Source organism: Pieris napi, chromosome 4 (assembly GCF_905475465.1).
Source record: "Pieris napi chromosome 4, ilPieNapi1.2, whole genome shotgun sequence".
Taxonomy (NCBI): domain Eukaryota; kingdom Metazoa; phylum Arthropoda; class Insecta; order Lepidoptera; family Pieridae; genus Pieris; species Pieris napi.
In genome coordinates, this window is record NC_062237.1 from 7,882,680 (window position 1) to 7,893,503 (window position 10,824).

A 10,824-nucleotide genomic window follows, 5' to 3' on the forward strand; every position below is an offset into this window, starting at 1 on the left:
ACATTATGTACAATATAAAATTGTCAAATAGGCGCTTTACCTGCTGTAATAAACATTTTTTTTACTTTACTTTTCTTTTGATTTTTTTATTTTATTTTGTCAAACATTTCTGCGGCAACACATAGGACTGTATATTTAACACAATATAGTTCTCTTCATTGTAGGTTTATCAAGATAAACCTTGAGTTGTTTAAGCTATCGCGGAATATGCTTAAAAGGAGTCTTAAGAATATCCATGGCGCTGAATAACCTACAGCATGAGCATACACACCCTCATTTTCACTCCATCACACAACACAGCTGATTAAGGTATTACTTAGTTAAATGTATTTAATAACGTTTATTGATTTTTCCTTTCGTAAATGTTTGAACCTTTTTGTATATATTCCATCTTTGGCTTTGGGTATAATTGTTTTTTGTTACATATAATTTATGTTAGCTGTAAGATTACGAAATGAATAAATATAATTTAATCAATTTAAAATCTTCGCAATACTTGTGAAATGGCAATGCGAGTTGCGGCCATGAGTGACACGACCAATCATCTTTGGATTTTATTGTCCGGATTTCATACAAGGATATTAGCTTTTTCACAATACTGTTCCTTATTGACTACAGCACTTATTATTTATTTTATTATGAGGAATTATGTTTTGCATCCAAACATAAAAATTTGTGCGTATCAACATTAACATAGAGAGACGGTTTTTTCTATGCGTTTTCTGATTAGGAAAGACCTATTTGGCTAACGAAAAACAATTTGACGACTCATTGGTTTAGTGGTTAGTACCCCTGACTGCGAATCCATGGGTCCCGGGTTCGATCCCCGGCTGAGACGAACATCGATGTGATGAGCATTTGGTGTTGTTCTTAGGTCTTGGGTGTTTAAATATGTATTTATATATCTATCTATAATATGTATGTATATCCGTTGCCTAGTACCCATAACACAAGCTTCACCAGCTTAGCATGGGACTAGGTCAATTGGTGTGAATTGTCTTTTTTAAAAAAAAAAAAAAAATCTTTTATAATGTTACGAACATGATGCTTTCGTTAAAAAATTGTGTTCGTATAATGGTAAAAATCTTACAACTACTATTTTACTTCGACTAGCCGCATTAACTTTAATATTATATATTTTTTATCTTAGGATTTTTATTTGTTCGAGATATTAAATTAATTAAAACTATTAAATGAACTCGGAAATTATAATGTATGTAGTAGTATTTATTTATTTTATGTAAGCACAATCATATATTACAAACGAGTTTAACCTAAAACAATACGCTGGCAACACATAACAGTATTTGTATATGAAATATAGAATTCAGAGAGACAAAAGTGTCTACTGTCCATATTTATACTAAGATTTAGCGGCTAACACGTTTTAGGGAGGAAATATCTATAAAATTATCATAGTTTAAATATTTTAGTATAGACTGCGAATATAAGTTGATTACTAAAATAATGACGTTAACTATTTAATTACTAGACCAAGTATTCTTACAGAATACTTGACATCGCCTAAGATTAAGAAGATGTTTGAAAAAGAGTGTTCGCGAGTGGGTTATCATACTTGCCAGCTATGTTTAGAAATCGGGATGGAGACTACGCCACGTCAGCACACATCAGATGGGGATTTTCCCAGTTGCTATTTTTGCCGTGTGGGTAGTCAAACTTGCAAATTATATTTATGTTTTTTTTTTCTAAGAAATTCTAAGAAATTTATTTCTCATTACAAAAAAGAATGTATTTTATTTACATGAGAAACTTAATACATATGTAAATACGAAATCAGATACACGTCGCCATCAGCCGTCTCAATTTTAGTCTACTAGTCTCATTCTGATATGTACCTATCCTTAATGCCCTTTTGAATTGGTTAAACGCGCGAATATTACGAATTTTAGACGGTAAGAATTTGTTTTTGCATGCTGTACCCCATATTTTAATTATATATATGAAATGTGGCTTGACTAAATAGTTCTAAACTAAATGACGTACAGATTGCGGAATGCATTTTGATATTGACCAAAATCTGTAAGTGATTTTAGTTTAGTAATTATGTGTGATATATGAAAGTTCCACTTTTAATATGTATCCATTCTAAGACCCAGTTTTTTCTCCCATTTTTTGTTAGTGATTTCAACGTCTTGTACTTTTAGCGGTTGAAAGATAGGAATGTGTTTTTGCCCTAAATATTATATAAGATATTTTTGAAATATTAATTGTTAGCAGATTTTGATGAAACCAAAAAAATAGAGTATTTAGGTCTGTTTGAGCTTGAGCATCCAGTCTGGATATTTGAACCAAAGTAAAAATAAGGCTCAGCGTAGAGAGTGATTTGGCCATGTAAACCGAGTTCGTGAATGATGTTAATATAGATTAAAAATAACAATGGACCTAATATAGATTCTTGTGGAACGCCGTATGTTACTGGTATTTCTGAGCTTTGAGCATTACCTATTTTGACTATTTGGATTCTGTTTGTTAAATAAGATTTGAATAATTTTAGTGCACAATCTTATTCCTATGCGTTCTAATTTTTAAGCAATAGGTTGTGGCTTACGGTGTCAAACGCTTTTTTTAAATAAATAAAGAGACATTTAAGAACCGTGATGAAGCCTACGCTACGTCATTACACTTCAGATGGGATGTTTCGCAATTGCTATTTCCGGCGTGTGTAGTCTACTTAGCAACAATATTTTGGAACCAGGATGAAGGCTACGCTACGTCAGCACACTTCAGATGGGGAGTTTCCCAGTTGCTATTTCTATCTTGTGCGTAGGTACAAATACGCTCCTTGTAGAAATCGATATTTTTTTGATGCACAAAATAAACTTCTAAAAATATAATAGAACTATGACGAATATTATGGGACTGGTAGGATCACGATGAAAGACGTACACTTTATGCACTTTATTTGCACGCAGTAAGGTATTATTTACCACCGGGTTTGCGACACCTTCTAAAAACACCTCGGGAAGGCTAAGAAATAGACCGACCGTTTTATTGATTTTGTTTAAAAAACTTGTAGTTAATATGGCTTATGAAGTTTCTACTGCGAATAAAACCACGGACAGACGTTATAAAAAATAACTTATCACCTTTGAAAACTTCGTTCACTACCATCTCGTGAATCTCCACTTTCGAAATTATTACAATTTAAACTGAAAAGTTAGCACTTATGGCACAACCGCAACTTTCATTTTACATATCATGATATTTTTCATGCTTACATTTCTATCCGAAAGAATTTATATGAAATCAATATTTTTCCTATTGCGTGCTACAGGCATTGTTTTATTAACTACTGAGTTCCAATAATCCTTGCGATTTATCTTTTTGCAGCGGCTAGTAACGGCCATTACTCTAACATATATTTAAATGTAAAATTTATAATTAACTACGTACAGCCATTTTCCATTTTAAATTCAGTTAAAGATCCCAAGCATCACGAGTCAAAGATAGCTGATGACTCGTAACGAGTGACCGTGACTAGGTCGTCCTCGGTGCTACTGGACCGCATCAGATAAGGCCACGATAACATTGGCAGCGATCGCGGAAGCGCTTTTTGTAATATAGAAAAAATATCGCATTTATTCCTATGCTACTACTAAATTCATCACTTTAATAATAAATATGTTACGTATTTTATCCTTGTAGGCTTTTTGTAATTACTTTAATTTCACTGTTTTTATCGTATTATATCGACATTAACATGTTTTTTTAATATTTGATTTAGTCTTCGTTGTGTTGTTTGACAAATGGTTTTTAGTGTTAAAGCGCGAGCATGACTAAAATATAGCATAGATTTGTGGTTTTAATAGTTAAATTTCATACATACAAGTAACACGTAGATTAAATTTTCTATCAACTTTACAAAGCCTGTAAATGATTTGTAATCCTTTCCTGGTTTTTTATCGTAATTCGCTACCTTCGTTGTCTCGGTCTAAAAGGTACTTAGTGACAAATATCGATTTACATTATGCACTTTTTATTATAAAGAAGCCTTGACTAGAGGAAGCCATTTAATTAAAATGTAATTTCTGTGTGAATATTTTTCACTAAGCGGAAATGTCGATAAACTGAAGTTTAATGACAATATTTTAATACTTAGTAATTACAATGTTAATTCAGAGAGAGCGAGTTCGATTGGCAGTAAAATGATACAGTTTGTAAGGGCGCAGAAGGGTGATCACCTAATTAGTAGTTAAGAGACTTCAAACCAACCAGCTTATTCTATATAACATGTTATATATGGACAAAATGTAACTTAGAATTATTGGAGCAAAAGTGTACCACAAGGTACCTTATCTGTACATTCACTATATAAGATGTATAAAAATAGCACCAATATTGTTTCGTACTCTCTAAGTAGGTACTAATAGACAAACTTACTCTAAAACAATTTTCATACATGTCTATTGCTTTCACCTCCTAAACCATTGCAACTGTCATGTAAATAATTTCTTGATAGCGCATTTATACTAAGACCGTAACTCATAGACTTAACGATATTCACATAAATAAAATTCCAATTCAAAACCTGTTTTAGTATAAAATATTTGCTCGCTATTTTTGTGCATTTGTCCTTCCTTAAATGCCGAATCCTATAACGGTACTGACTTACAAATATTTTATACGGTTATTAACCTAAGCTCGAACCGGTAGGCGGTGTTAAAGACCCGAATTTGTTTAATTTAAAAATAATTAAATTCTAAGTTAAATCAAATAAACATTAGGTTATTAGAATGCAAAATGATGCTATAGATCAATTGAGACATTAGATATAGGTCATACAAAGATACTTTTAATTGTGAGAAGGAAGTCCCCATCAGGTTCGGACAGATCCAGTTCCTAACTAAATGTTGTACGTGCTAGCCTCCCAATCTGTCTATTCCCTTAATGGCGCCAGAAATAGAATATTTTAATAGCATTTGCAATAATTAAAGTTAAATGAAAAATAATAGTAAAAATTTCATACAATGATTCAGAAGGGAAGTGTTGATTTGTGATTTTTGGCTTCAGCCGTCAAATTCCAAACATATTAAAAGTTCAAACTGAAAATAGAACATCTTTCATACAAATTTTGACATACATAAACTAGAGACAATCAGATATTAAATAAGCCTAACTAACAACAAACTCTTTGAATTGACAATAACAAACAGGAATCAGTCATTAATAATTTGATCCCGTTGAACTTAATAAAAATAAATATTTAAAACGCGGTATCTCAGCATTACGTGTTTAATCACAGAAAAGTACCAATAAATTTTGTCTAGCCTCAATCGGATACTTTCCCTATTATTCAAAAAAACAATAAATTATTTATGCTAAATCTCTTTCGTCTCTTTCTCTTAAATTATGGTTACGATGTGATGAAAGAGACACATGACAACTAAAGCTTCACTATCTTAGGCTCGTGTCTAATGTAAAAGATGACACACATCGCTGGTATTCATTCGAACAAATGATTCGTCTCAGTATCGGTAGGCGCACCCGCAGACGCTAAGAGGTTAGCGACCGCGCGTTCAGCATTTGACATTTAGGTACGTCACTATTCGATTGCAATCAATTAATAATAATAATCTATGCCCTTTCACTATAAATTCTGAGATATGATAACAATCATAAAAAAACATTACACAGATTTAAGCCCATTGACCTTTTGACCCATTTATTTAATTAAATATCCGATCCGTTTCATGTACAAAGCACAGTTTAATTAGACCTACTGTAGTCTAACAAATCATCAGGCATCGCCAAGTTCAAACAACGGTAAACGCTCATTAAAGCATGTCTAGTGAATATTCTATCAAAATGTGATTAATTTAAATACATGTTCAACTCCATTCCGTTCAAATCCGTATTATTTATAGTTCAACTAGAATAACAACCTAAAAAATATTGTTTTAGTCTCCGAATCTAATGTTTTCATTAAAAACTAGTCGTTTGGAAACTATCGAAGCAACAGACCGATGCGCGGGTAGTCTGAATCTTATAATTGCCTACAGACGCATATCAATGTACAATGTACATGCCTACAAAGAAACAAATTCACTATGCAACTGCCTTTTTGGAAATATATATAATTACTAAACGACTCTACGGCAGATAGAACTTTTATCTTTCGAGATTAATTAACCTAATATACCCTTTACTTTTAATGAACAACTGTAAGTAAGGCTGTAATTTGTAGTACTTTTCTATTAATTAAATTTAAATTTAATTTAATAAACAGCTGGAAGACTGCCGTTCTAGCCGAGTACATAACGTAAATAACGATTTACTATCAGGTACAGAAACGGCATTCAAATCTGAATAATGTATTACGAGTAGCCAATTAATTAATTATGTGTTGCCAACACATGTTGACTTATTTTTAAGTTCAATGTCCTGTTCGACGACATTGAAATATCTTTTACCACCTTCAGACGAAAATGCACAAACATTTAAAAAATACTTAACAGAATTAACCTATACATAACCTTACGAAACCTTTAAGTAAATATTCTGGCGTAAGTAAAAATATAATGAAGCTCAAATTTCTACTACACTGTCGTATTTATTGCCGTGTCTATCCAAGTAGTAAAATTCATAAAACTGGCAGTGTTCATATGAAGACACAGCTCACTTCCGCGTTTATAATATAAGCAAATAAACCTTACTTTATAAGGTGAGTTTCTATTTCATTTAATTTTAGTTTAAATTTTCTTAAAATCGTATTTATAACCTTCAGATGACTTCAACTGACCTCCAAATTACACATAACAGTAACGAAATTGGACAAAAACCCTCAAGGTCTAGGGGAGATAGTCAACAGTTTCCTCGAACAATTAATAGGCATATAAAATCTATTCAATTATTTCTCCTTAGAAAATGACAACAGATTTAAACTCGTCACCAAAATATGCCTGAAAACTGCAACTAAATTATGAAATGCAATTACTGCTCCCCAAACTGAACAAAAACAAATCGGTTATGAAACAAGAGGTATAATCAAAGTTAAATCTGAGAATTAAGTCCAATAACGTTAAGAGTTGAAAAGTTGTACAATAGCAGTGGAGCGTAACGGGAAAGTTATTATGTAACTGATTTTATTCCGGATGTTAAATCAACTTTACAACCCTAGCTTAGTGCAAGCGGAACGCGTGTTAATCACTGTTAACTATACAGCCTTATTGCTATATTAAAAGATCACACAACGTAAGAAATCATTAGATGCACTATGTCAGGTTAATCAACCGTCACCATACTACACACATTCAGCATTTTACGTAAAATCTAAAGTATCGCGTATTCTTGACAATAACAATCAAATAATTTTTCTTCTTATAAATAAACTGAATACCAATATATTAAGGAGTAGTTAAATATTGAATACTATAATGTCCTTTACATTTCACTTGCATACCAAGAATGTGTAGCGTAATAAAAATTCGATGCTTACCATCACAGGTTGCAGCCATAAACTTCCCATTCGCAGAGAAGTCCACCATGAGAACGTTTCCAGGATGTCCCTTGAGATTTTTAAGAAGCCAAGGGTGAGAAAATTCGGTTTTCTGTTTCCATGTCCCGCGCTTCTTGCTCTTTCCGGTCGGACGGCTTTCGGTTACAGTGTTTTCGGATGCTGGTGCAATTGGTTCCACTGTAAAATTATATAAGAAATTGAAATGTAAAAATTTCAATATGCTGAACAGCACGCAAAATGTTGGATAACATTTAAAATACATAAATTCAATGAATGTTGATATTAAAATAAGTACAATAAACTGTTGACGGCTCATTGGTCTAGTGGGTAGTACCCCTGACTGCGAATACATGGGAGCCGGGTTCGATCCCCGGCTGAGACAAACATCGATGTGATGAGCATTTGGTGCTGTGCTTAGGTCTTTGGTGTTTAAATATGTATTTATATGTCTATCTATCTATAATATGTATGTATATCCGTTGCCTAATACCCATAACTCAAGCTTCACCAGCTTAGCATGGGACTAGGTCAATTGGTGTGAATTGTCCAATCATATATATATTATTAATATTAACTGTATATTTTCTCAAATGTGTTACAGATATCGTAATCAGCTATCGATTCCTACTTGTTAAATTTTTCATTAGAAAATGTGTTTCATACTTATTAGAATTAATTCTTCTTCTTTAAATAATAAGATTTTATATAGCTCCGGATATTAATCATTATAATTTAAATACTTAAAACAGGGCACTTTGAAGAGGGGAAAACGCGTATTGTCGATCTTTAATTACTAAGAATTTTTTGTTATAACGTTTGATATAGCCGACGAAATAATTTTACTACAATACTATCATAATAAGAATGTGATTAAAAATTCATACAAATATTTAAAGCCATAAAATATGATAAGAAAGATAAAAATTACATAAAGACGTAAATGAACGTATTTGTGATAAGTAATACGTAATAGTAGGTAAATACTTATGAGCTGCAAGAACTGTTCAAATTGAAAACAAACTATTTCGTGACCAATCGCTCATATACAGAATCGATTTTTAACACGTGTGAAAAACTAACAAAGCATCTCATTCATTTTGCATTTGTAGACTTGGACAATGACCAATCATTGATTATGTGAGAATTTAATGGCATTGTTTATGTTTGTTTAGCTTTAACTGTGACATATTAGTCTTTTTTATTTCTTCAAATTAATTTACTTAGCTATCTACATAATTATCTACATAGAAAAAGTTTATTCTTTTCCTGTCCTCAACAAACTCCTCCAATGTAAATTAAGCCATTCAATAAAATACTTTGTCATTCATGACTCAAGGCAATTCATAGGAAACAACTGAATAAGCCTTATAATCTCAAAATAGCTATAACAAATATTTCATTATGAAAACTGTGTTGGTTATATACCCAATACATATATATATAACCTTCATTTAAGCAAATTTTTTAAAGCTTAGTCAGGAAATGCTTTAGTTTGTAGTTGTACTTAGGAAATAATATCAATTTATACAATAAAATTACTTATTTATCATGTTAAATAATAATATATTAATTTCATAATACATAATTACAAAGTGTGTAATCTACCATTTCACTATTTTAGGTTTTTGATTTAAATGTCTAACCATCATAACAATATTGTATGATCAGGTGGAGGCCAATTTAAATACATCTGAAAAATGACATAACAAACTGGTTGAGAAGGTCATGGTTCACTAGTAAACAAGAGTTTTACTTATGTTAAAAATTATACTTCTCCACATGGTGAAATACAAATTCAGAATTATTACTTTGATAAATACTAGTAATAAATATAGGAACTAGCTCTATGATTATTTTCTAAATTATTATATATATATACATCCTTACTGAAAATAATACTAGAATACAGTATGAGAAATACAGATATATTTAACAAATTATAATTAACTTTAGATTTTCCCTCACATGTGTTGTGAATCATCAACCCTTTATAAGCACATGGTTATACTGTCATAACCACAATTTGAACATCCAAAAAGCATTTCTTTTATGTAAAGTTACGCTAATAACAAGGAGAGTAAATATTTCATTAGAAATGGAAATATGTTACACATAGTAAATATGTACTGTAATGGACATCTTTGCCAACCAAGATGTAAGAGAAACAGTAATGAAAATATTAATAAAACTTTACAGTCTTTATTACGGTAAAAGATTATTAGGATTACGGTACGACCTTATTTTAAAGGAAAAAAATACAGTTAACTTTAGCGAAAAAAGCTGTATGTATGCCAGTGACTTTGCGCGGCAAACCACGTGTAAATGGGTTTACGTTGTAATGCAACAAAGAGAAAAATACATGTAAGAAAATTATTAATTTTAATCATCTTGCTACTTATTAGGAAAATTAATAATAAAACCTACCCATAGCCCTCGAAGTTTCATCTCCTGTTTCAGGTTTCTTGTTGCCAAAAATGTTCTTGTATATTAAATGTATGATAATGCATGATAGAACTGTAGCTATTATAACCAAAATCATATTCATATTTAAACCGGTGTCGATTTCACTCATTTTCACTTAGAATTATTTTAATTTCTCCGCTAACGATATTTGTCAATATAGGAACAATCACGCGGTTTCAGACTCAAAGGAAAACTGCCAAAACACCGCAAGTCACAGAATACAGATCCACAGATCACGTAGTACAAACAGTGTTGCCAGCTCGGAATTTGAAAATTACGTAGGCCAGAAAATTACGATGGTTTAGTAAAAATTGTATAGGAAAAGTTCGTTGATCTACTGAATTTTTTTATGAGTGAAATGAAGAGGGTAGGGTAGATAAAACGAGTGTTTTTTTTTAAATTATCATTATTATTTTCTGGCAAGAAATTTTTATTATAAAGTTTAATATGCTCAGGGTAACTTTACAGACCACTTTTTATAAAAAGTAACCCTGTGAGGGTTTCAGTAGACAGTCTGTTTCTGATATTAGTTTTGATTAAGTTTATTGAAGAAAAAAGTCGTTCAACATTTGCGCTGCTATGAGGCAATGTTAATAACTTTTGTGTAAATTGGGCCAGGGCCCAGGAGAGCTTGAACTGCTGAGTTGCATCTCCTTTTTTTATTTTGGCAATATGACGCCAAAACTCATCTGCTTTGATTAGCTGATCCTCTTGAAATGGAAGATTTGTGTTTCTTAAAAGTTCTCCATTCCCGGTATTTATTGGACATAATCCTGAAAAAATAATTAGCAGTGCAGAGTCAACTTAATTTATAATTTAAAAACAGTTAAAATTAATGATAAACATATTACAAGTAGCGGCACGAAACTCTAGCGCTGACCGTT

At 31.6% G+C, this 10,824-nt stretch overlaps 1 protein-coding gene across 2 annotated transcripts in view; it reads right to left on the reverse strand.

The window, feature by feature from the left end:
• Positions 1–10,147, reverse strand: part of LOC125048747 (transducin beta-like protein 2) — an 81,805-nt gene extending 71,658 nt beyond the window's left edge. Inside the window, exons 1-2 of one of the 2 annotated variants that reach the window (XM_047647604.1) lie at positions 9,902–10,147; positions 7,457–7,654 (exon numbers count right to left, since the gene is read on the reverse strand). In XM_047647604.1, coding sequence (XP_047503560.1) covers positions 7,457–7,654; positions 9,902–10,049 — 346 coding nt within the window. In that variant the 5' untranslated portion in view covers positions 10,050–10,147. The remainder of the gene's footprint in view (positions 1–7,456; positions 7,655–9,901) is intronic. The other variant, XM_047647603.1, reaches the window with a different exon arrangement.
• Positions 10,148–10,824: the final 677 nt, after the last annotated feature.